General features: G+C 45.9%; 1 protein-coding gene and 1 long non-coding RNA gene across 4 annotated transcripts in view; one reads left to right on the plus strand and one right to left on the minus strand.

The window, feature by feature from the left end:
- CUX1 (cut like homeobox 1) overlaps window positions 1–26,658 on the plus strand; it is a 402,508-nt gene that overhangs the window by 362,091 nt on the left and 13,759 nt on the right. For both annotated transcript variants that reach the window (XM_073315649.1, XM_073315650.1), the window contains 6 exons: window positions 9,078–9,214; window positions 10,251–10,317; window positions 12,560–12,675; window positions 13,242–13,358; window positions 17,545–17,628; window positions 19,864–19,920. In XM_073315649.1, coding sequence (XP_073171750.1) covers window positions 9,078–9,214; window positions 10,251–10,317; window positions 12,560–12,675; window positions 13,242–13,358; window positions 17,545–17,628; window positions 19,864–19,920 — 578 coding nt within the window. The remainder of the gene's footprint in view (window positions 1–9,077; window positions 9,215–10,250; window positions 10,318–12,559; window positions 12,676–13,241; window positions 13,359–17,544; window positions 17,629–19,863; window positions 19,921–26,658) is intronic.
- LOC144929524 (uncharacterized) overlaps window positions 1–26,658 on the minus strand; it is a 169,614-nt gene that overhangs the window by 73,425 nt on the left and 69,531 nt on the right. Inside the window, exon 4 of one of the 2 annotated variants that reach the window (XR_013634785.1) lies at window positions 5,499–5,722. This is a non-coding gene — a long non-coding RNA (uncharacterized LOC144929524). Of the gene's footprint in view, window positions 1–5,498; window positions 5,723–16,485; window positions 16,568–26,658 lie in introns of those variants that run through there. The other variant, XR_013634786.1, reaches the window with a different exon arrangement.

Genomic DNA, 26,658 nt, shown 5'->3' on the forward strand with positions numbered 1-26,658 from the left:
TCCTCTGGATGTTAGTGTGGTCAGCCCTAATCTTTTCAAGTGGACAGCAAAACCCTTTTAAGACCCAGAAGGCCTGCAGATGCCTATGATGCTATGATGCTGTCCATCAGACAGTAGTTTGGATGACTCACTGAAGAGCACTCAGCGCTAGCATTTTCCTTTTCAGTACTCTCTGGTCAGGAGATGCCTTTATTTGCTCCAGTCTGCCAAGTCAGCCCTTCTGCTCATTAAATGATCCTTTTCAATAATCCCTGTCATAAGAGTCTTCTTCCTAAATGATCCAGTCCTTACAAGAGACTTGCTCTAACTCCCATTGTTGTCAATGGGAGTTGGATCAGTCCATAATTTGAGTGACTCAGAAATGGTTCCAAGATCTCATACCAAAGAAATCAAGGGGACAGAGGCTTTCGTTCGTTATGATTTGACACCTTTCCTTTCCTAAATCAGGAAGATTCTTTGTGCCCTCAGTTTCTGGGAGGCATATTTGCACATGGCCACTTGCCCCTTAGTTATTTCCTTTTTCAGATGCTGGATTCCAGTTTTCAATTGTGTGCATTTCATGAAAACTTTTCCCTCAGCCTTTTGTGTTTTCACTAAGCTCCTAACCATAATGGCTTCTGACCTTTTATCCTCATGCAAGCTGTCTGATTATTTAAGAGGCGTTTTCCATCACTAATTTCTATGACCCAGTTCTCCAACTGGGCCATCTCCTCCACCACCTGAAACATGCTCACCCAGCCTCAGCATCCCCCAACTAGCTCTTTTCAAGTCAGAGGGGATTGCACACTAGGGAAATGGATTGACATTTCACATGCATGCCAGTTCTCATCTGACTGAAGTGTGTCATTTAAATTGCTTCCTGACCTCCAGGGACTCTTGTAAACATCACCCCATAGGCAATTACCCAATAGAAGAATTCATTTACCAGATGGAAGTCCCAATTTAGCTCTTATTCCCGTGACAGTGGTGGTTTTGCTAAAATCCAGGTGACAAGATTCAGGTTTAATAGAACAAAAGACGTACATGGAGGACAGCGTTTATAGCCCAGTTAGAATCAATAGTGGCAATATATCTCAACTACAATTGAGATCACCTTAAACTAATTATCTTGCAAGGATTTAGGGCTCAATTCTCATCTCACACATGGGCATGCATCACTCAGCAGTCTGGGAATCTTGCTGTGCTTATGTCAGCTTGTATAGAAACCCCAGTTTCAGGATACACAATGCTGAGTGCCCATATGCCTGAGATGAGTTGTCTTTTCTCTAAACCAAAAGGATATTCTTTGCCAGGCTCATATTCCTGTCAGCCTTCTCAGGCAACAAAGGATGTTAAAGACGGTTTTGTCTTTACTGCGGTGGATCAGAATTCCAGCATTGTACAAATGTCAATCCCCAGCCCCTGGCATACTAGTTAGAGGAATCCCAGTGCCACCCACGACAGAAAGACAAATTAAATTACCTTCCCACCTCCCTGCTGGCGCAGAATTCCAATACAGTGCTGGTGGAATTAGAAAAGATAAGCAAACAGGATTTGTCTTGGCAATGGTACCCACTGCCAGTTACGGCTTATCTCATGAATGCTGCCAGTATTGTGAACAGTTTAGGTAGGGCTCCTTGTTGCTCCTCAGTTTTCATATCATTTACACAGCAGAATAGCTTAAATCAAATAAGAAAAGAAGCATGTGGCAAGATCATTCTGTTGCAATTATGCAAGATGTCTGTCTTTGAGAACTTTAATGTGATTTCTAGCTCTTCTAGTAAAATCATGCAACGATGCATTCAAAACTGTTTTGTTGAAATTACTAGATTTAGACAGAGGTTCAAATGTTACCTTTAGAGATGGGCACAACCAGCAAAATTCTTATTAGGATTTCATACACACCAAAGCTCAGGACCTTCGAAATCTGCAGAATTCGTTTCAGCCAGCCTCTTGTTAGTTTTTATTTCAAAGCCATTGTGTAAATTTGCATATCTTTTTTTAAAGTAAGTATGGCACAATCAACAAGTCAGAAGAAAATTGAAGGCTTTGAGCTAGAATTTTTCCTAACAGCCATTGTAATGGGCAAATGGAGTGCAAAGCTGGTGGATATGGAAAACAAAGATACTCAGTCAATCTAGAATCTGATAATATGCCTCCGTCTCAAGCTAGCTTCTCATAAACAATAACAGCTTCAAATCTCTATCTTTTGCCTCTTCAGATCCTCCCAGGAAAGTACAAGATTTTTCAGTAATATTCTATTTCCAGCTACATAATATTTCATCCTTGTCAGGCTGAGTCGACAGGTAAAGACCATTCTTGCTCCAGACAGCACTAACATAGAGAATGACAAGTTTCAGGAGGTGTTGATATTTTGTTCAGGTTGCTGGTTGAGTGCATAAGATTGTCCAGTTGTTTCAGTTCATCACCACCCTTAACAAAAAGTGCTGGAAGTACTGAGAGCCCTAGTAATTCAGACTGAGTTGTACCTGTCAAGTATGCTAGAGGCCACCAAACTTGAGAATGAACAGTACAGTTGAGAATTCTAGTTTTCCCAGGACTTTAGCTTATTTGTGCCATTATCTCTTGCAGTATGTTCACTTGAAGTTGAACAGTCAATGAAAGCTCACTTATCTTAAACTGGTTCAATGCATATGAGAGCCTGAAGGGTTACAGTGAGTTCTGTTAAATGTGGCAACATACCGAAAATAAAACATGAGTATTCTTTTGTTCTAGCTGAAAGCTTAAGACATAGGCATTCTAACCCACTAACACAGGTTATTCTATGTACTGTGTGAAGTTAAAGATGACCTGCATAGACACAAAAAGGGGGTTGTGCCTCTTTTTTATTTTTAGTGATGATATTCGAAGCCTGAAAAGAGGCCTATTAAGAGGAAGTGTGGATTGTTCTAATTTTCGTTGTCTTTTACATTAGAAACTCAAGCTGTGTCTACTGTTTTCCTGGAAGACACTCTGTGGATGACTGGAGAATCAGTAGAATTATGACATGGCCAGTACCAAGGAGTGAAACCTGAGCAACTGAGAGAACCCTTTTTCACTCCATTTAAAATTCAGCCAGTTGAGGGCAGGGGTGGGTACTTTCCTTATTAAAAAAACTAACAATTTAACTCAAGCATCTGAAGAATATTTAGAAGGAAAGTTCCGATAAGGATTGAGAGAGCTTCCATTCGAGTCCTCTGGTCTGCCTAAAAACATGGAAGTCAAAAGTTCAATATTCTTGATGTTTCCAAGATTTGGAAACAAGCAGAGGGGAAAAAATATCTTTTCGGGGCTCTTTTGTACATCAAAAAATCCCACTGGCCCAAAAAATAAAATGCAAAATTAATGTTTCCTTTGCATGTAAACTTTGAGGCATGTACTTCTACTGACAGGGTCCCCTAAGCCACTGGAAAATGAACAAAAGGATGTTTTGAATTTCTTCTAGCTGGGCAGGCAATATTGTCTTGTGGTCCGAGCTGGAAAGTGGGAGTTAGGAGATCTGGCTTCTGTTTCCAGTTCTGCTGCTGATTCACTGTGTTTCATTGGGCACTGTTGTGCCTCAGTTTCCCCATCCATAAAATGGCGATAATGATACTGACCCACACGGTAACACACTTTGAGATCCCCAGATAAAAGATGCTGTACAAGTGCAAAATAATGTTGATTCATTTCTCATCCCTCTTACTTTGATGCTTTTATACTGCCGCTGAATGTGTCCAAGTAAAGATTCCTCAAATGTATTAAACTAATTTAGTTCTTGAGTCTGAATTAACAGTTAGCAAATCCAAAGTTCAACTGGCACCTAGACATTTAGCTGATTGTCCGACCCATCCCCATTTGAGGGCCCCTGTCTCTGAGCCCTCCATGGCCATCTCTCTTCATTCCATGACAGGCTTAGCAAAACTTTGTAGTCCCTTTCTGACACTTTCCCCAAGATGCTACAAGCACACAGTACCCAGTGAAACCTCTAGCAAACTTCCAGCTCTCTGTGCTCCTCCTCCCTCTACCACCCTCTCTAGTCAGTGCTATAATGGATTGCTTTATGAGTGCTACATTTCCCCATGCACAGGATTAAGATTAAAGGAAACATTTCCCTTTCCCTGGACTTGCCATCCTCTACAGGCCAATCTTGCAAGGTGCAGAGCGCTTCTACCTGCACTCCTATCAATGGGGCCAGTCCTGCTTCTGTTGGGGTTAATGGCTGCTTTGCCACTGACATCTGTGGGTACAGGATTGGGGCCAGTGGACATTAAATGGTGCTGAGCATACTGCAGAATTGGGCCCTAATATTTTTTTTTTAGGGAAGAGGTTTTGTTTCCAAATATTTTGTATCTGGAAATATTCCTTTGAATATACAGTAGTGAATTCCAGGGCTCTCCCAAGTGCAAGCACTCTGAAGAGTAGAGAGTAACCCTCTCACATTTCTTAAGAAACAGCACCCTCTAGGGGGCTGTAGTTCTATTACAACTGTACAGATACTGCTGTTTGCTGATCATTTATACTGTATCTTTATATATAAAAGTTCTCAGCCCCTGCCCTAAAACGCTGGAGTGTTGTGTCATGGATTTCGAACATAGATGCAGCAAAAAGAAATAACTGGATTGTGCCTGCCATACATATCTATTTGTCCCTGTAAATATGCTCCGATCTTCTGCAGCCACCTGCTGTGTAAGTAGCGTTTGAGACGGTCAATAATAATAGTTGGCACTAATACAGCAGCTTGTGTGAAATGATCTCTCTGATTCACACGCCATTCCTCCTCACAATACCTCTGGGGGGTAGGGAAAGCACTGTTGGCATTTCACAGATGAGGAATACAATCATGCAGAAAAGGAAGGGGACCTCCAAGCCCAGGAAGTGAGTTAGTTTCAGAGCTTAGGCTAGGAGCTAGGTCTCCTAATTCCCAGTCTTGTGCTCTAATCTTTTGTCATCTTTGTTTATGCTGATAAATTATCTTTGAATTGCAGGTTTTTAAAAAAAAATCCAGGCCATGATGATTGGTAAGCAGTAGGAGTGCAGGGAATTCTGCCATTCTGGATCACTGGGCTTTGTGGGAATAGTGTGGCACTAGCAAGTCTGAACTTTCATAAGTTGCAGATTCTAACAAGCTCAAAATCTCACTGTAAGACACAGTCAAACCCAGCAGATTTCACCTGGTTTTATGTCAAAAGCACATACCCTGCATGGTTTCAATGGGGAATCTACATCAGCCCAGACTCAAGCTAAAGGGTCCCAAACCACAGCCAACCTTTCAAGACTTCGTTTCAGGTTTGTAGTGAAGCTCCAAACCAGCAGAGGTTTGCATGCGATTTGGGCTTTTGCTGTAAACGCTTTGCATGACTCAAAATGACACCTGGATGACTGCAAAGAGGTGCTTAAGGACCTCTAAGAGTCTGCCCTGGCTTTCCAAGCACAGCTTCTTCACTTGGAATCTAAGCATCTCTTACTATCCAACTTTTGATAAATGAGCATTTTTCCTCCCAACTGTTTGGAATTTTAGGCAAGAGATGGTTACTCACCCTGTGCAGTTGCTGAGATTCTTCGAGGTGTGTCCTCCTGCGGGGGTCCCAGTGCCATTGATCAGAGATTTTCGGTAGCAGTGTCTGTCTGGGTCACACGCGCACAGTGATCATCTCGCAGCACCGTTGGTGCCTCATCTAACGTGCACAAGATTCAACACCCTCAGTTCCTTCTCAACCATCCTTGGCCTGAGACAGAGCACTGTAGCAGTGTCAATGAGAACCTAGGAAAAATAATTAGGAATAGTTAGAATTAATTAGTGACATTTAAGTTTTAGTTCGTTAATAGTTAGTTTCTCATCTTTTTTCCTTCTTTAAAAAAAAACACAACTAATTATTAGGTGCATCATCAGTGAGGGACTCTACCAGCTGTTAATTAAGCTTTCACCCAGCTGAAAATTCATATCCTGTGGGCTTGATCCTATAGCCTTCACTGAGGCTAATGAAAGTTTTGCCTGTATGAAAACTGCAGGATTCAAATCTATATACCTTAGCAGAGTTTTTGATAAGGTCTCCTACAGTATTCTTGCCAGCAAGTTAAAGAAATGTGGATTGGATGAATGGACTATAAGGTAGATAGAAAGCTGGCTAGATTGTCAGGCTCAATGGGTAGTGATCAACAGCTCGATGTCTAGTTGGCAGCTGGTATCGAGCAGAGTGACCCAGGGGTCAGTTCTGGGGCCGGTTTTGTTCAACATCTTTATTAATGATCTGGATGATGGGATGGATTGCACTCTTAGCAAGTTCACGGATGATACTAAGCTGGGGAGAGAGGTAGATATGCTGGAGGGTAGGGATAGGGTCCAGAGTGACCTGGACAAATTGGAGGATTGGGCTAAAAGAAATCTGATGAGGTTCAACAAGGACAAGTGCAGAGTCCTGCACTTAGGAAGGAAGAATCCCATGCACCGCTACAGACTAGGGACCGAATGGCTCAGCAGCAGTTCTGCAGAAAAGGACCTGGGGATTACATTGGACAAGAAGCTGGATATGAGTCAGCAGTGTGCCCTTGTTGCCAAGAAGGCCAATGGCATATTGGGCTGCATTAGTAGGAGCACTGCCAGCAGATCAAGGGAAGTGATCATTCCCCTCTATTCGGCATTGGTGAGGACACATCTGGAGTATTGTGTCCAGTTTTGGGCCCCTCCCTACAGAAAGGATGTGGACAAATGGGAGGGAGTCCAGTGGAGGGCAATGAAAATGATCAGGGGGCTGGGGCACACCACTTACGAGGGGAGGCTGAGGGAACTGGGCTTGTTTAGTCTGCAGAAGAGAAGAGTGAGGGGGGATTTGATAGCAGCCTTCAACTACCTGAAGGGGGATTCCAAAGAGGATGGTGCTCGGCTGTTCTCAGTGGTGGCAGATGACAGAACAAGGAGTAATGGTCTCAAGTTACAGTGGGGGAGGTCTAGGTTGGACATTAGGAAACACTGTTTCACTAGGGAAAAAAAAGGAGTACTTGTGGCACGTTACAGACTATTTCACTAGGAGGGTGGTGAAGCACTGGAATGGGTTCCCTAGGGAGGTGGTGGAATCTCCTTCCTTAGAAGATTTTAAGGCCCAGCTTGATAAAGCCCTGGCTGGGATGATTTAGTTGGGGATTGGTCCTACTTTGAGCAGGGGCTTGGACTAGGTGACCTCCTGAGGTCTCTTCCAACCCTAATCTTCTATGATTCTATACCTCTAGTATATTGTTTTTTACTAAGCTTAAACAGCTAGAGAGCTGGATTTTCCTAATACCAAGAGACATAGATGGAGTCCATAAGTGGTAGGTACATGATCGTATCGAAAGAGAAATTCATTTGTAGTGCAGCAGGCCCTAATTCTTTCTTAGTAAATTGAAGACGCATTGATTTAATGATATTCTCTGTGTGTGTAGAGATGTATATAGCTATGACATTAGTGATGAACAGGGACTTTCATTCTAAGTTCCTAGTTTTGGTCATCTAGAAATTGTTTCTTGCATAGAAAAATGCTTGTCATGTTTTAAGGTGTGATTTTATTCAGAAAACATCCTAAAATTGGCACATTCTTACTATTGACTCTTACTTACTGGCTTTGTGTACCAGTCAGATCTGCTTGGTCAACTAACTTTAGGAATGAAAATAAGCTTTTATTGATGCTTATTCCTGGCAGCCCTGCAGAGCCAGCCCAGCACAGAAATGGGGAGCTTGTGTACATCAGCAGTATTGGTTGGCAAGTTCCAATCGGTGACACGTGTGGAAACCCCCTGTACACAGTGTTGTTTTCCAGGCTTGACACAGGGCAACCATTTAACCTGCAGCTGCTTTAACTGGTTACAGTCAGTAAGAAAGACCCTAGCCTGACTCTCAGATCCCTGGCTAAGTTTTGTTGTTACTTGTGAACTGAGCACATTTGATCTGGAAACACTGAGAGATGAAAAATGCGAAGCCCCACTCTGCCATTTTCACAGCCTCACTTTCAGAACTGCATGTGGGTGATTTTGTTCGTTTTGCTCAGGAATCTCAAAATCATTTTCATCTTAGACACATAATAGGGATGGGTCTGAACCAGAATGCCACATCCAAACCCTCCTCCAGAACTGTGCGGAAGTTCTGATCAGGTTCCATGCATTACAGTGGAGGAGCCTGTCTACTTAGCCTAAATTAAGCCCTTAATGTGTTTTGCCAGTGGAATAAGCTACTTGAGCAATACTGACAGAAATTCTCACCTGAGAGCAGACAGTCCTGAGCACATGCAGGAAGTTATTATTTTGCTGAGCTTCCACTGTATTGAGTTCCAGAGCCCCAGATATAATGCACAAGCCCTGGCTCTTGCAAATGGGATGTTGTGCAGCTCTTAGGCTAAATGCCTTTTATAGCCCCTGCCATTCATAACTGAACTCAGATGGCCACTGTGCAAGACCAAAACAAGGCTGCGTTGCCCCAGTTCATTGTGCCCAGTATGTGGTTGTGGCTGGGTGTGTAGCATGCATTGGGAACCTCTGCAGAAAGCTATTCGGCAGCACTGTTATCAATCGTTTACACGGCACCGGCACCCGAAGGATCTGTATGGGTAGGTTCCTCCCTCATAAGCCTGTAGAATCCAAAGGGACTAACAGGACAATGCAACAGGGTTGCTAGTACATCATTTAGGGTTCTGGGTCTCATGATGTAAAACCTTCCTTCTTCCCCACAGCATGGTCTGTTTTTTGAAATGAGAGGTGGAGGAGAGTGCTGGCCATTCAGAAAGCTACAGAACTTTCTGTACCCTTCAGAAATAACAATGACAGAGAATCAGGCAACACATGGGAGTAGATAATCTGAAATCAGATCAATGAAATGAATGTACAGGGATGGTCAGTTCACAGGAACAGATGATTCTATCTGCAGCACTCGGTCGAAAGCTGTGTCAGGTGTGGTAGAGTACAGCCCCAGGATGAAACCTGGTTACCTGAGGAGGCTCCTGACACCATGTTAGGCAGCTGAATTTGCATATTTCTTCTAGAGCAGCAGATGCTGCATGCATCAGACCAAAGGGGAGCTGGGTGGGATGAAAAGAGAGTTAGGTCGAGGCCCTCCATGCTGACCAACCAGTTTCGCTGGCTTTCTTTTTCAGCACGCTGTGCTGAGCTGCAGATCCAGTTCACTGAAGCCGTTTCTACTGTTGCTGATCAGAAAGAGCTCATCACCAACCTGGAGCGTGACCTCAGCACTATCCAGTCCATGTCTTCAATGCGTCGCCCTGATGCTGAGGTAATTCCAAAGGTTTCCTTCCAGTTGCTGACCCATTGATTACAAAAGCTTTATTTGCATTCAGTTCCTTTTCCTCTCCCCCACTTCTCTGCCTTCCAGCCCTTCTCCTTCCCCTTCTACTATTCCAGATACCGTACATCCCTCAAAATCTTCTCCATCATCCCACTCCCATCATCCTTAAAAACCTCTGTGCTACTCCAAGCTAGGCTCTCAGTTCTTCATTCTCTCTGCTGAGTTAACTGATCTATAAAAATATTTCCTGCTCTAGTTTCCCTAGGCCCCAGAATTCATCTCTGCCTCCTTACCCCCAACTCTAGAGTGTTCCCATTCCTCACAAGAGTTGAGGGCCACCACGAGGACCGTGGAGGGGTTGGCAAACCTTCTGAGAAGGATTTCAGCAATGATGGGGAAGCCTGTTGGGAAAACAGAAAGGAGGAATTTAAACCAAAATTTATCCTAACATTAAGAAAAGGTTCAGGTTTGAGATTTGGACAGAGGTGCCTTTTTCCTTGTTCAGCCCACCCTTATTGGGCTTGACACGTTAGAGCCATGTTTGCTCTCCTGATTTCCATTCTGATGCTTTCCTCACCCCAGACTCCAGTTCTCCCTGAGCTCTCTCAGATGCTTCTGGCATCTGTTGTTTCAGAGTCTGCCTGCATTCTGCTTCTTTGCACATTTATATTCAGGCCTTTTAGGTGTGTTGAAACTTCATGCTGCTGGCTGGACTGAAGCACTGGGTACAGCCAACCGGAGTCAATGCAATGAAAATGTCCCTGGGGCAGGATATCAGAACTTTGACCATTGTCATTTCCACAGTTCAGCCCACGAATTTCATAATGTGTAGCCCTCGTTCCCAGAATATGGGAAAGCATAATCTTAAAACCACCACCAAAGAACCTGGTATGGGCCACAAGTGGGACAGGAGAATGCGTTTGATGAACTATTGCTCTGATCGGGTGTGGGGCTTCCTCACCTTCAGACCTGTGCTACTCACCTACACTAAGAGTTCCTATTCACATCTGATTTCTCCACCCAGGGTGCTGCTGTTCACAGTCTAGAGACGATTCCAGACCCCATTAAGGAAGCTACAGCCCTCTTTTATGGTAAGAGCCCGGACTGAGTCCAGGTCGTGCTTTGCTGTTTGGTAGCTGTGTGTTCCAGGGAGTTCAGCACAGACACTGGGGCTTTACATACTATCTATGGAGTCCATACACCAGACACTGAACTTGCTGAGTACCTAACTGGGTTGCATTTGTAAGTAGTAAGTTAACCATGCAAGGGAAGCAGCTGTGTTATGGGAGATCCAGTTGAAGGGTGTGCTGAGGTTTGCTGAGGCACTCTACTGCGGACAGCTGGTGGGGATTCTCCGTTACCTTAATGGTCAGGACCTGTGCTTTCAGAGCTGAAGAATCCATTCTATCCTGACGCTCAAGGTGGCCATGGTGTGCAACATAACAGCCATTCATTCCGAAGTAGGCACGGACATTTTATTAAACTCTCCTTGGGCCTGGTTTTCAGGAGTGTTGAGCACCTCCATCTCCTGTTAGCTTCTGGGAGATCATCTCTCAAAATCAACCCTTGTTAGCCATTGTTCCTCAGCAAGTTCCGCCATCCTTTTGTTGCAGAAGAGATTCACCTGCATGCAGAGGTTCATTCCCACCCTGTCACTAATTTATTGTAGCAGATTTGTCTTGTTGAAGAACAAATGCTGACAGTCTTGGGAAGGGGTTTAACCAAGAATACTTGCTTGCTTGGTTTTCACTGTGCAGAGTCGCTGACTGTTGCTTCTTCTGATATTTTCTCCCTAAAGTACAGCCCTAGACAATACAGCAGATCAGCTTCCCCCTGTAGCCGCTCCACTGTTCCTTTCACATACCCGTAGAATTCAGACGGAAACTAAAATCCCCCGCGCTTCCACATTTGATCATTCCACAGCGAATCCCCTCCAGAGCCAGAGAGCTAAATGTTTCCTTTACATTTGCTGTTTGCTGCAAGGGCTGTGGGAGAAAATGAATCAAATAAATGATGACTGTTGGCTCCACTGGAAAAGAACCCGTTTCCTTTCCTTTTTGTTTAGAAAGGTTTTTAAGTAGAATGATAAACAATTTCATGGCAACGGTTCCACCAAGCAAAAACAACCTGAAGCCACCCATCCTGCTGCTATGAATAGCTCCACTGTGTAGACTTCGCTGCCTTCTAGGACATATTTATCTTCTGCTGTCCTTTGTAAACCCCTAGAGATGCCTGACCGCATTCACAAGGCCAGTGGCGGGGACAGCCATCCAGTGGGGTTACGTACTCATGAGAGTTCTGACCCCAGTCACAGCCAGGCATGTTCCAGGCAGCTTCATGATGCAGTTCCCAGTCCCCGGCGTAGGAAATAAATAATTGTTTTAGCCCAGCAAGCAACCAATGAATTTTTGAAGAGCGATGAAACAGAGGCACTTTGTTAGGCTATGGTGAAAAAAATAAAGTGATTGGCACCATTTCACAGGCTTTAGAAAGGGACAGAGAAGGGGCTGAAGAGACCTTTGCCAGTGTCTCCACTACTGCAAAACCTGCCCCAGGAGGGGAGTCAGTGCAGCCCAGAAAGTGGGAAAGATTCACTGGATAGGGAGTGTGACCAGCCCAGCCAGGGATTGCTGGGAACCAGCACGTTGTGAGCAGGTGCTGCGGGCAAGTGACAGTGCCTTCTCTCCTAACAGGGCCAATGGGGTTGCCTTGGGGAACATTTCCCCCTAAGGTGTGTAGAGATTAGTTGGCCCCAGACGATAGGGATAATAACACCTACCGCCTGGGGAGAGTTAAGTTTTGATTAATTACTAGAGCTGGGCAGGGAACAGTAATTCCCTTTCCCAGAGGATTTTTAATGTTTAAAATTTGGTTTCATTCCAATTTGCAATGGAAAAAAAATATTCAAAGTTCTCCGGGAAATGGAATTACCATTCTCCACCCAGCTCTACTGGGAGTCCCGGCTCCAGGTCTGCCTGGGGGGCTTCCCAGGAGCAGGGCACCCTAGGAGCCTGAGAGCCGGGGCTGCTGGGGACTGGGGCAGGGCAGCTGATAGGAAACTGGGCAGGTTTTTATTGGAACCCTGCCAGTTTCCAAAGGAATTTTGTAAAAATTGAACAATCTCTGCAAAACATTTCAATTTCAGTGAATTGGCGAATTCTGAGAGAAAAAAACGTTTTGTCTAAGTTTTTCCATCCAGCTGCATTAAATAGCCATCAGTGAAGTCCTTTGAACCCTCCGGTGGAGGGTGCCATAGAAGTGCCATGTGTTATTTATCTTCCTTGAATGTCTGCTGACTGAGGATGGTCTCTCACGGTTAGCTCTGCTTCCTAGGTTATCCTCAATCATCTCCCAGCACTCCACTTCCTGAGGGGCAGATGGATTCCCTGCTGTCCATCATCTCTAGTCAGAGGGAACGCTTCCGTACAAGGAACCAAGAATTAGAAGCGGTATGTTAGGCTGCTTACAAAGACCTGACTTTGGAATGCTGGACCTGGGTTCTATCCCTGTCTCTGCCACTGGTCTGCTGGGTGACCTTGGGCAAGTCACAGCCCCTCTCTGCCCCAGTGTCCCCATCTGTAGAACGGGGATAATGATACTGACCTCCTTTGTAAAACACTTGGAGATCTACTGATGACAAGTGCTACATAAGAGCTAGGGATTAATATTATGGTAAAAAGACACTCCCAGCCATGCATTTCTGGGCAGTTATTGCACTTCTTAGGGTTGAAGTCCATTAGGACTGTGTTGAACCCCAAGCTAGAGTAGTTCTCTCTCCCTATTTTTGTTTACAGTCATTCATTTTGATGTGTGGTTGGAGGGACCCTCCTTTGAGGTAAACCCTTTGCTGATTGTATCTGTTCTTTGTCTCTGCTGTCCTCAGCCCAGCAACTTACACAGTGCTTGGGAGGGGGTTTTATTTCTGCCACAGGACAAGTTAGGTCACCATTTCCCTTCCCAAAGAATCTGCAAACCCTGGGTCCCCAGCTAGGAGCATTTGTTCTGTGTGTTGCAGGAGAACCGCATGATGCAGCACACAATGCAGGCTCTCCAAAGTGAACTGGACAACATGAGAGCTGATAATATCAAGCTATATGAAAAGATCAAGTTCCTTCAGAGCTACCCTGGCCGGGTGAGTGCAGAGCCTGTCTCCATCTCAGCTGTTGTCCCTTGGAGGCTAATGCTTCCCCATTCTGGGAGATCCACTGCACATACTGGGGAACTGGAAAATACATGTAACTGTCTTTGTTCATTTGCAAAGGACTAAGTCGGTTAGGATGACACTGAATCTTTTCACTCAAACCTGCTTAACCGATGCCTAAAACCACCATCAGACCACAGTAATTGCCTATCCTGGCTGTCCAGTTCCTAGGCTTTGGGTAGTCCAAACTTTCCATGATTGGGGACACCTATATAATGCCATAATACTATCTGTAGGTCACCTTATCCTTTTTGTGTGGAGTAGCTTGATAGAAAGTTGCCCCTATAAATCCTACATGCAAGACTCAGAATTATACAAATTGGAGATGGAAAAGATCTACAATATCAGGCCACTTGGGCCATCTCCCTGTTGCTTCAGGATTGTCCTCTACACCTTAGGTCACAAACACACACACCCCATCTCCCTCCTGTATAATTGCTAATGTCTGGTTTTAAACATCTCACTAATGGAGCTACCCTCTGAGGCCAAGAGTTGGCCTTTCCTGCCAGAAGGTGCCAATGCAATATGCTTTGGTGTTCACACACTTGTTCTCCACCTGCAGGGTCATAGTTGCTCCTGACTGGCCTGGCACCAAGGAGTTAAAACAAATAACTCCTGAAATTATTCAGAGTCTGAGAAATAATTCAGACGGTGTCAAAAAGTGACTCACTCTTGCGTCCCACCGCATGTAAGAGTTGTACTGAGGAATTTAACAAAGAGATTTATGTGGCACGTGTTCCCTATCACAGAACAATATGCTCATTCAACTCACTGATCTCCGGAACTGTGGAGTGGCGACCTCTGAGATTACAGTTCGTGACAAAAGGCTTAGTTCCCTGTGCATTAGTCACCAGTTTTCTGCGCTTTCCCCTGCACGCTACGTCAGAGTGGCAACTGATTTCCGTTCTTCATATGCAATTGCAAGTAATGACGGGTGACAGACAGAGAGAGAATCACCCCTCTCCTGCTATCCTGAACTAGAAACTCTGTAGTGCCTCTTACTGAACCCCTTCTGGCCAGCAGGGAGAGCTCCTCTCCTTCCCAAGGTGCTAGCCACTGACCTTTCCTAGTACAGAATGTACCAGCAATCCTGTGGGTCTGTCATACTCAAAAGTGGAGAGGCTAAAGCACGTAACAAGAGAGAATAAGCCTCTCAGTAATACACAAACATAAAACAAATGCGTAAAGGTGTACACGGCCACACAATACTCCAACATCGCTGCTCAAGCAATATTCAACCATCATCTCCCCTCCTTGTTGCTTGCTAGAATGTCTGATGTATGAGGACTTTCTCCCTTGGCACACAGGTGGGATTTTAATACGCAGAAATCTCCCTCCATGCCGGTGGTCAAAGAGACCCTCTCACAACTGTTAAGAAAACTGCGTAAGCTCACATTTGAAGAGCTTTTCATTGTACCTGTGTCTTCAAGCTGCAATGTCCAGTTATGTCCAAACCTTATGTGATAGCTCTAAAATGAAACTAGATACACTGTAGGAAAGCTGTCCTAAAAATCCGCTTCCTGTCCTGACCTGCTGGGTGGTGGTGGTCTCTGCTGTGCTACAGATGCTGTGTTTCACCCCAGAGGTGGCTGCATTTCAGTAGTGGGTGAACTGAATCCATTTTATAGATCAATATCTTTAGATTTCTTTGGGATCCTTCTGAGGAAGGTTCTATATATATTAAAGACCTAACCCTGGGCATCTCTTCTTCTTCTCATAAGGGACGAACTGGGTTGGGCCTTATGCTGTTATGTTTACTTTTCCTATTAAAATGGAAGAGTGTATCTCTGTATTTACTACACCAGAATATCATCCTCATTGTACAAGGAGCACTGTATCATGTACAGCAAACCACCATGGAGGGTGACCACATAGAGAACCTAATGAGACATGTGACTGGTTAAAAATAATAATCAAAGACCATAAAATAAGGCATGCATATAATGAATGCATGAGCCCTAAACTGGGACCTAATCTAAGCCAAGGACTCTGAGATGCAGTGGCCTTTGTATCATATTCCAGAGAATAGGGGCATATTCACTAAAGTTTATTCAACTTGGGATTTACCCTGCTGAGAAGGAACCACAAGATCATGGCTGGATGACTGGGCAGAACAACAAGGAACATGTAGTAATGAGACTTGAAAGACATCTTAAAGGTCAACATCATAATTTTAAAATCGTGATGATGACAAAGACATTGCAGAAATGGAAAAATAGGGGACAGCTGGCTAACAGCAGCATTGTAAATATGATGCACCCTCATAATTAAAGCTTGAGGCAGGCAGATATGGAATCATAAGACACCAATGCATAAATAGAACAAGTTGACAGAGCACCAAACTCCAGCACCCTAGGGGATTCTACATTTTTTAGTTGCTGTGTTTTAAGCCTACTTAAACCCCCAGTGGCAAAGAAACAAGTGGGAAAATCCAAAAGCAAGAGCAGCAAATGGGACCCAAGCATGAAAAGTTAGCACCAAATCAGTAAATCTGCACATACCAATTCTTGGAAATTATTATCCATTCAGACATGCCGTGAGATCCAATGCATTGTACTGACTCTGTGTCCACACTATGCACTGTTTGTATGAGCTAAAACGCTTTGGAGGAGGTCATTGTTTTACCCGAGTACATCCAATGTTGTCAAGGAATTTGGGGAGGAATCAGTAAGTGGGCTTGGAATCTGGATGATATTTTAATAAGTTGGAACACAGTTTGCAGACTTGTAGCCTCACATAGGGCTTTCAAGAAGTGCTCATTGTTAGTTTAATCCAGAGCTGGCTATAAGGTTATGAAATGGGAACTTCCATACTGGGAGAAACTTGAGATCAGGATGTAGCTTACCTGAGAACATAACTTGCTTAAATAAGATCTACATCTCTCACCCCCTTTCAGGGGGTTTTCACAATTTCCCTTGCCCTTTTGTCTGCTAATAGATGTGTGTTTAAATAGTGTTTTCATCCCTCTGAGCCCCTCTCCCTCTCTCACCTGATCTGTCAGGGATATTATGCTGGAGTTGTGACATCCTAAGCATTCCATGGCAAGAACATTCTGTGGTGTTGCAAACAGATCATTCTGACTTTGTTGTTTGATCATGCAGCTGAGGAGGTGGGCGGTGTAATATGAAGCTGTTATTTACCTAAAACAGGAGCAAAGGAAATACAAAACTTCAGGTTAAATTAAAAGGTTTTGTTTAAATGGCCTTTTCTGCTTTGCTTGAGTGTGCAAGACCAACTTTGGAGCACTGATCAACTCTGCCATAGGACTGAGTTTTTACCCTGTGCACAGACTTGCACAGACTACCACCATATGTGCAGTTGAGCAGGGATTGTCTGGGGTGATGGGAGTGGGGCTTGGAGTTGGGAGACTTGGATTCTAGTCTTGATTCCCCATTGCCTAGTCACTCCTACCTGTGCAAAGAGTTGTGCTCCTGAGTAGGAAGCATTTTACACCCACTCTGCACTGGGGTCAGTGACTATCACCGGGGGCAAGGCAGGGGAGAATCAAGTCCTCTCTGCATAACCTTGGGCAAGTCACTTGATGTCTCCGTGCCTTGGTTTCCTCGTTGGTAAAGTGGGGATAAAATCACTCAAGCCCTTTGAGGTGTCAGTGTCCCAATATAACTATTGCTAGAACGACCACCAAATGCAGAATCTGCTCTGCAGTGGCTCAGTGTTCCATCCCAGCATCCAATTCCTATGGTTCTGCCTAAAGGAATGAACCATGCATTTATGGGGTAGGATGCTGAATCCACTTAAAACCTTCTCAGAGTGATAGTCTCTTTTGAGCTCTCCAGCCCCAATGTGTGCGGGCATGTGTGCAAAGGGCAGAAACTTGGCGGAATGCCCTTAATTAATTAAGGTGCCCCTTTTAATTACAAAAATTAATTAGGATGAGCAAAGAACATTGCCTGGCTATGTCTTCTGCTTCCCCATTGCTTGGGAATGAATGTAGAGTCCATGGCTCACCCCAGAACTGGAGATCTCCAGTGGGTTAATGGTGCTGCAGGGAGCCATCTGCTCCCAGGAAAGGATGGCGCAGAGAGTAACTCTTGTGCCGCCCAGCCCAGCTGTCAGCAGAGGTGAAGGAAGCTAACTTCTTGTTTGATTCCTGTAGGGTGGTAGCAGTGACGACACGGAGCTCCGCTACTCCACCCAGTACGAAGAGCGCCTGGACCCCTTCTCCTCTTTCAGCAGGAAGGTATGGAAAGCCAGAGGGGTTCTCTGCTCCCGAGGGCCAAGTCTGGCAAGGGGCTGAGTTGCCCTCCCCATGAAGACCACGAGGGTTGGGCGCACTGAGCACCTCATTAGATTGGGTCCTAAATGATTAGCACACCAGAATATTTTGACATTTAGTATCTTAGTTAAGAGTGTGTGTGTGTGGGGGGGGTCTCTCTCACGCTCTCTCACTCTTCATGTTCCCTCCAGACTCCACCTCTCCTTGCCTCCCCCCCAAGAGTTAACAGTGGGTAGCTCCGTTCCAGGGGACTGGCGTGCACAGGACACGCATGTCCCATAGCACTTTGTGGGCAGCTCAGGGCATGGGCCTACACGTCTTCTCATGTGGTGTTCTTTTGAAGCTGGTAGCTGAAGAGCAACACCAGGGCTTTGAAAGGCTCATTCCAATTCATAACCATAGACAGCCCTTAGTCACAGAATGGCTTTGGGGAAAAGTGAGGGTGGGTGGGTGGGGGTGGTGCTCCCCTAGTAAACTCCCTGAAGCTGGATCACAGCTTTGTCTCCCATCCTGTATTGATCCGTAGCCTAAGCATGACAAAGGGGCACTGCTGTATGTTTGGTGGCTGCTGTAATGTTCTCGCCCAGCCTCTGCTGGTGGAAGAGACGTCTTGGTGCATGGAAAGGGAAGAGGCCCCTGGCTAGCCGCAACAACCATGGAGCAGGCTTCCTTACCCAGGCCTGTCTCTGTTCCCAGCTGTCTGGTCTGGGCCTATCAGTGAGGGAAATGCCTTCCAGGGTGATGAACCAGGCAGTTAGAAAACAGGGTGTTGCTCTATTGGGTCCACTATAGAGAGACATTTAAAATGGCATTTTTCCATTCAAGCAAAAGTTTTCACACACATAACCCTCACCACCCCCAAACTTCTTAGACTGAAGGAGTTCTTTGGTTTGGGGGGGGGGGTTGTGGGGGAGGGGAGGGAATTATTTCACAATCCCAGGGCCAAATACAGCTTGGAGTAAGCACATGGACCTGTTGTGGGGGTTCCCAAGCCAGTTTCAGCACTGATGAAGCAGGGTGGGTGTTAGATGCTGTGTGTAACTTGGACCAAGCTACTGGATGCAAAACAAGAGTAACCTACCATCAAGGGGGTGTAGCTAGAACAGCAGCTAACAAGAGGGTGTAAGATAAATCTAGCCACCCTCATGCACTTCACCATGTACTTAGACCATCCCCAAGCCTCCTGGGGGCCCAGTTCCGTTCCGCTGTAGGAAGCACAGCCCCCTTGGCTCCAGTAGGAGTTGAGCCTTCTCACTCCAGTGCTGAATTTTACGCCAGACAAAATCCCCAAATGCTATAGGCTGCATCTCTCCTGCAAACACTCTGAATGGAAGACCAGCGTGAATTGCATGACTTAGCCACTTGCATCTGATGGGTTACACACACCACTCCTGAGTTTGGCCCATTCTCTAGAATTCAGTCTTGCATTTAGCTTGCTGCCCAAAGCCAGCCAAAACCTCTCCTGTTCTCCAGCTGGATGGAGCATTCTGTCCACTGGGATGCTTGGGAGCAGGCTGGGGACTGGGATTCCACACCCAGAGCATTGCTGACCATGGGGTATGGAAGAAATTGCCTTGTGCTCACTCAGTCTCTCTGTACAACCAGAACCTGTCAGTTCATGCAGGGTCACTGTTCATCCTGCTGTTTTAATCTTAAAAAGTCCTTTCCATATTCCTCCCTCCCAGCACCCCAGCAGGAAGGCAGGTGGTATTTATCCCCATTTTACAGATGGGGAAGCTGAAGCAGAGGTTGAGCCTTGGGCCTGACCATTGAAGGAGTCAGGGTGATAACGCAGTAGCTCCAGGCTCCCAGATGTGTATTGAGACTATCTCTCTGCTCTACAGCTGCATGGCCCAAATGCCAACGGCAGCAGAGTAATACTGACTGGGAAAATTGAGCAATAAATAATCACAGTAACAAGGTGGAAAGAAACCCTTTGACCCTTCTGGACCTTTTGTGAAGAGGCAGGTAGTAGCTGACATCTGGACATTAAACCGCTAGAGTAAGAACATTGGAGAGGGGTAGATTTGGGAGTAGAGGGCAGTTAATCTTGGCCTACCACTTACATCCCTCCCTTCCATGAGAAGTAGGAAGTGCTGCTTGGTTTTTTGGCATGCAACAAGCCTCCCCTATATTTCTCCAAATCTAAAATGAGCACTTCTAGCCCCAAATGAAACCTCTTGTGCCATTTACTTTCAGGAACGCCAGAGGAAATATCTGAGCCTCAGTCCTTGGGATAAAGCTACCCTCAGTATGGTAAGTGCTGGCAGGTCACCTACAGTACATAATTCTCTGTCTCCATTTGTTGCTCTCCTCTTGCCAAAGAATTTGCTGGTCTCTTTGCTTTCAACAAGGACCTTCCTTCTTCAGAAACTGCCAAACCTCTCACACTCCTGTGTACAGGGTTGCACACTTTCAGATCCTTCACAGAATTTTCCTTTCTGGGTTTGCTGATTGCCATTCAAGCCAGCATTGCCCCCCTCTGATCCTGTGGCAGAGCTACAAATCATGCTGTACTTGTGACATCCTAGTTTCAGACACAATGGCACCAGGCTGATGTCCCAAATACAGAACTAGGACTTCTCTGCAGCCAGTTCTTGCATGGGAAGATGAGCTGTGAAGGAAACTATTTTTTTAAGCACAAATACTTTCACTCTTAGCAAATGGACCTCTGAAAAGTAGCAGCCAAGTACATTTTCTTCTGGTTATAAACATTTATCTCACGTCAAATACGCTCTGCCCACCTCCTGTTTTCTGAGCCCTTGAGCACTGGGTCCCAGCTCAGTGTGCTCAGAGTGGATCATTTTATGTATGTTTTGTTGACACCACTTGGACCTCACAAGTTAATAAGGACAGACAGTCGCTTCTTCCACTCTTAACTCTCCTACTGAGTCTTTGCAAATGGTTCCACTTCAGAAGAGGAGATAAGGACAAATGTTTCCTCTCTTGTTGTCCCTTCATCAGGGTGTTTGCATCACAGCTGACTGGATTCCAGAATGGCTGAGGGGGCAAAGCTCAGATCCAGCCCATGGCCACATGACTCACATGACATGGTGTCCTGAATCGGGGTAGGAGGGGGGCAGATGGTTAGCTTGTATTGGCTTTCATTTAAGAGAATGTTCTTTTAGAACAGTTTGGCTTTTTCCCTTGACATCAGTTAAAGGTGACTTGCAGAAGGTGGTGTGTAGTGCACAAAAGGTGATGTGTTGCCGGGGGAGTGTACAGGGAAGATGTCTCCTTTCTGCTGCTGTATAATGGATTATGGAGGCCTCAGTGGTTGTTTTAAAAATCTGCTTGTTTTCTGCTCTTCAGTTCTTTGTTACCCTGCTTTTCCTGGAAGACTCAGGACAACTGGACACTTACTAGAAGGGGGAAATCCCAAGTACCAAGGAAGTGAAACTGGAATAATTGAGAGGGGAAGAGATTTTTAGGCACTGTTTAAAAGTCTTAGGCCCAGATTCTCCTCTGCAGCTGGGAAGCACACAGCATGCCTTGGCAAGAGCGGTGAAGTTAAAAGCCTCCTTTTATACTCCCCTGGTCCTGGGTCTCAGTGAGCCCGACTGGTCCCCCACTGTAAGTTAGCGCATCCCTCCTGCTGCTCTAAATTGCACCAGCAATGAACAGCCCTAAAGGGGATGCAAGGGCAGCTGGGGATCAGCAACGCATCTGGACACCTTAGTCACACCCTCTTTTCCTTGGTCACACGCCTTCCGCCAACCACAGCAGGGGTGGGGAATAGTGGCAGCCGAGGAGCCACTATGCCTACACCAGCTCTGCACCACTGATGACGCCCCTATACAAGGAGGGTCGTCTTGAATCTGACTTAGGGCCCCTTGATCTGCAGGGCCGGGGGGACAAAAGCAGGAACCAGGCCTTTGTTTTTGTCAGCATCTAGTGAGCTCATATGCTAGGAAGGAGAGATTCAACTGCCAACCCGCCCCCGCCATCAGTTAAGGGCTAAGAAAGCTCCTACCCGTTCTCTTGTCCTATGGCAAAACAAGAGAAGACTTGACATGCGTGATATTCCTGAGCTGAAAAACTTCCAAGTCTCCTTCATCCACAGTAAGTCAGCAGGAAGTTCCCACCCTCACCCCTATACACACGAACTCTGGCTCCAGCACAGATGCTTTCTACAGACGTGCTGCTGGGGGGGGAATAATTTCCCCCGGCTCCTTGCCCTGTGATCAGTCATTCCCTGACATTACAAGCACTGTAATACGTCACCTGTTAGAGTAGCTTCCAGCTGAGGAGCCAAAAGCATCTGACAATCGCCAGTCGCTTGAAGGCCATGACTTCACTGCCAGAAACAGCGTTGCTTTTACAGCAAGATGGCTAACGGGAGCCAGCTGTCTCGCTGTAAAATCCTCGTGCTCAAGGTAAAGTGGATTTTACCTTGCTGTAAGTAGGCGAGTTCAGCTCCATGAGGGGGCACGTTGTTGACTTCATCGAGCCACATCAAGGTAAAAACTACTTTTGTCCTGTCTCCACTAGGATTTTACGGCGAGATGACCCACCTGTGTTAGCTGTCTTGCTGTACAAACACCCCTTTCTGGCAGCAAAAACATAGCCTTGGCTTCAGAATACCCTGTCCTGTTGCATGCATGTAACACTCCTGCGTGTTAACCTCGTGTGACACAGGAGGAAACCGAGCAGAGGGCCTGGTTCCCAAAAGATTGGGTGTGCAATGGCATGTGCAGCGCCAGCTCTCGTTTGCAGATGCAACAGCTGTTTTATGCCTACCAGGCCGGATTCGGGCTGATCCTTGTGTAGGTTGACTGTGCCTTGCTGGGTGGGAAAAGGTGAGGTCATAGCCCTTGCCCATGTACTTGAGTGAGCAGAACTGGCCTGCCACTGAGGGGCTTTACAACCTAGTACAAGGTGGTACAACTGTGCTCTCTGGGAGGTGTTGCGTCTCCCTGACACTATTGCTTGGAACCGGCGCTGGGGCATTTGCCACTCCACACTGCCTGCAATGCAGGTCTGCACCTACCGGGCACCGTTTTTCTTTAATAGAGGGGACTGGTCTGTGTTCAGTGGCTCAATTTATTTGAGCATAAGCTTTTGTGAGCTACAGCTCACTTCATCGGATGCTGTAGCTCACGAAAGCTTATGCTCAAATAAATTGGTTAGTCTCTAAGGTGCCACAAGTCCTCCTGTTCTTTTTGCGAATACAGACTAACACGGCTGCTACTCTGTTCTGGGGCAATAGATTGTCTGGTTCCATTGTGCCTTTAACTTTGTTTGAGGGGCAGGATTTGCTAAATGTGTAGTTGGCTTGTACGTTACCTCAGCGCTTCAGAGATGCAAAGAGAACAGCTGCAGTAACTAATGTGGCAAGGTTATACTGTACTTAGAGCCTGACGCAAAAGAAAGATTACAGGGGCTGGTTATGAGGCTAAGATTTACAAAGCTGATTTAGGGGATTTGGAGACCATTCCCATGAAAACTATTGGGAGCTGTGTGCCTAAATCCCTTGTGGCTTTCCAAATCTCTACCTAAAAGTAGAGCATTTTTACCTGGGATTCCTGCAGGTGCCAAAACTCATTCCCATAGCCGGCTTTATGTATTTCTAACAAACTGCAGCTGCATATTTACAGACACAACAGCCAGAAATGGGGATTGTCAGCATCTGCTCCTACCACGTGAGCTAAACAGGGGATCCCTTTAACTGTAAGTAAGTAGCAGGCTGTTATAGTTGCGGGGACTAGCCACTAGTTGTCATCTCAGTCACTAAGGGCTCTCCTATACAAACAGGAGGAGGCAAGCAGGGGTGTAAATTGAACTCTCACTACCGGCAGCTCACTAATAGTCTGTATGCACCATGCTACTGTGCACTAGAAGTTCCCTCCTGCACTTTGAGCTGCACCACTTTGAAACAGGAACTGTTCGTGCAGACAAACCCTAAGGCAGCATACGCCACCACAACATAATGGGATGCTTTTTGAGCCCAGACGCAATTATCATATTCCCCGTGAGCTGCTTAGAAGTGTCCTCGAACCAGGCAGCATCAGCGTGCATCAACTATTCTTAGAAGTGTGGGCATCAGGCAGAGTGCCAGCAGAATGGAAAGCTGGCATGAGAGTGGCCCTGTACAAGGGCAAAGGATCTCGCACTGAGTCTGGCAACTACAGGCTGATCTCATTGTTATTGATCCCTGGAAAAGTCTTTGCTCACGTTCTGCTTGGTAGGATGCAGCTGCTCCTTAACAGACATCATCATCCACAGCAAACAAGTTTCACTGTTGGAGTATCGACCATGGATACTGTCCTTATTCTCCGGCTTCTGGCTGAGCTGCACTGAGAATCAACCGCTCTCTTCATGTGGCATATATTGATGTCAAAGCAGCTTTTGATTGATGGGTCAGCACTTTGGCTCACACTGAAAGGAGCTGGTGTTCCAGATATTCTGCTAAATCTTCACACCGGTACCAGTGTGACTGTGCACGTTGGTTCATGGGTTTCACCACATTCCTACACAACCTCAGGTGTGCAGCTGGGATGCATTCTCGCCCCAACACTAGTCTGTCGAGCTATCTACTGGATATTAGGACTTGCTGCTCCGTACGTCGAAATCAAGGTTGGTCAAGAAGTGCTCACTATGTTTACGATGCCGCCTTGCTTGTGCAGAAGACCGAGAATATCAGCCCCGCCCTCCAAGGTCTGCAAGACACTGACTGCACTATGGGGTTGAATGTCTCATGGCAGAAGACAAAGGTCCAGAATATCAGAGTTAGGCCACCAGAACCCCTGGTGCAGGTGGGGTTGAGTACCATGGAGAGTGTTGATGAGTTCATCTAAGTAGGCTGTAAGCAAAGTTCAAACAGTCATAGTACACTGGACATCCTCCAATAACTAGGTCTTACCACCTTCCTGCATGAAACCCATATCTCACTAATGGTTGCAAAACCATCTTTGCCCTGAGACAAAGTTCAGGATCTATCAAACCTGTGTACTACCTGTATTGCTATACCAGTCAGAAACTTGGCGCCTCTTATTGATAGACTTGCAGTGGCTAGAGGCATTCCATATGCTATCAGCGCCAAATCTTGCGCATAAAGTGGTTTGACTTTGTGTAAAAGGCCACAATCTCGCAGACATCTAGCCCTCCTTCAGTTGCTCATTATATTCAGCCGCAACTTTGCATGCTCTTTGACCACTTTCCCAGGATGGGCAAAGACACACCAGCACACCATGCTCCCAATCTCTCAATAAATGTGCAAAGGGGTGCACACTGTAACCCGACCTGGAGCCACGCACTCAGGGCCGCCCCTACGGGGGGTGCGGGGCCCGGAGCAGATGTGACAAATCCATCACTTCCAGCACTGACCGTACCAGCCAATCACACCGGCCCATGGGGCCATCCAAATCACGGGGCCAAGAGCAGTTGCCCCAATTTGCCGAACCCAAGGGACGGCTCTGCATGCACAGGACTGCCCTAGAGATTCATGGGTTTGCAGGATTGATCTAGATCTAGGAAATTCGCTACGTGATGCCTGGTGCAATGCCATCAACCATGGTGACTCTGGCTGGCCCAATGATCCTCAGTAGACTATGCAGATCTAATGATGGTTATGATGATTTGATATCTGTGTTCCCCTCCGCTTTGGATCATGACTGGATTCACAGAAGAGAAGGAACTGGTATGCACTGCCCCTATACCCTCAGCACGGAGCACAAGCAGAGCCAGGGACCAGTGGACAAAGCTTGCAAAAATTCTCTGGTCTCAGGTGCACAGACTGCATGCGGACCCCACAGTGGACTAGAAATGGGGACCACACATCTCCAGTTACAACAAGGCAAGTAACTTCCTTATCTAGAGGAAATGCATAAAAAATGCAATTGGGCACCAGTAAATACGTTAATCATGGTCAGAAGAAAAATCAATGACTGGAAAAGAGAAAACGAACACCATATAAAGCCACATTAAGAATGTTATTAGAACCATAAAATAGACACGTTGGCTTATGCTGTGTGTTGAAAGCAAAAACGCAAACGTAAGGGCATTGTCACTACTGGAGAGGAGCCAGGACTGGAATCCCAAATCTCAACACCCAAACTTTATGGGATTTCAAAATCCAAACTCCAGTTTCTTAGCCTGAGCCCAGAGTCTGACACCTCTGAGCAGAATCTCCACTATCCCCCATACCTGGACTTTTGGGCTGTTTGGTGTCAGAAATCCAGACCTGATCCCACCTCTCAATTAGATGGCATGCTATCGGTAGGGATTAAGATTGATGCTGCATCTTCTCAGGGCTACGTGAGTCCCTCACAAACTTTTCCACTAAATCTCTTTCTAAAGAGGCGGTGATAGTACCTGAATGTTGTTTGAACTCTGTCTCTGGGGACCACCTCCTGAGCTGCTTTCTTGGGCAAAATTCCCATGGACTTCAAGGACAGTTTGTCTGAAAATAATCTCATGATTTCCCACCGGCTGACTCTGCTAGAACATCCATGGGTTAGTCTGTATCCCGGATGAAGTGAGAGAGACTACAAAGCCTGTACAGTGCAGTAAATCCCCAGGTCTCTGGCTTTACTGCTGTTTGTAGAACATGTTCAAAGTGCCACTGACACTTCTCCTTTCCAAATGATTCAGGGTGATCCTGAACCTGAGTTGCACTGGTCATTGCTCTGCGTCTCATCTCTCTAACTCTGTTGGAGAGCCCAATAATTCAGTTTAATTTACTTTTTATCTAGCATCCTTCACACAAAGCGCCTCTCAATGCTTTACAATGAGAGACTAAATAATGAGCAAATGCTTGGCATAATTGCATATGCAGAGTGCAAGGCACAGTGTGGCAGGAGGAGACAAGCGGGTAAAGGAAGCTGTAATTTCAAAGGGGTAATAATGGACATAAGCATTCTTGTAAACTAATTACAGGGAGGAAAGGGGAAGGTGATTTAGCCTTTGCCTGAGGATAAATCCAAGGGGGGAGGGGTTAAAGGTGAGATATGAGAAGAGTGAACAGCGGAGAACAATGAGGAGGGGAAAACGAAT

This window comes from Lepidochelys kempii, chromosome 17 (genome assembly GCF_965140285.1).
Source record: "Lepidochelys kempii isolate rLepKem1 chromosome 17, rLepKem1.hap1, whole genome shotgun sequence".
NCBI classification, from domain to species: domain Eukaryota; kingdom Metazoa; phylum Chordata; order Testudines; family Cheloniidae; genus Lepidochelys; species Lepidochelys kempii.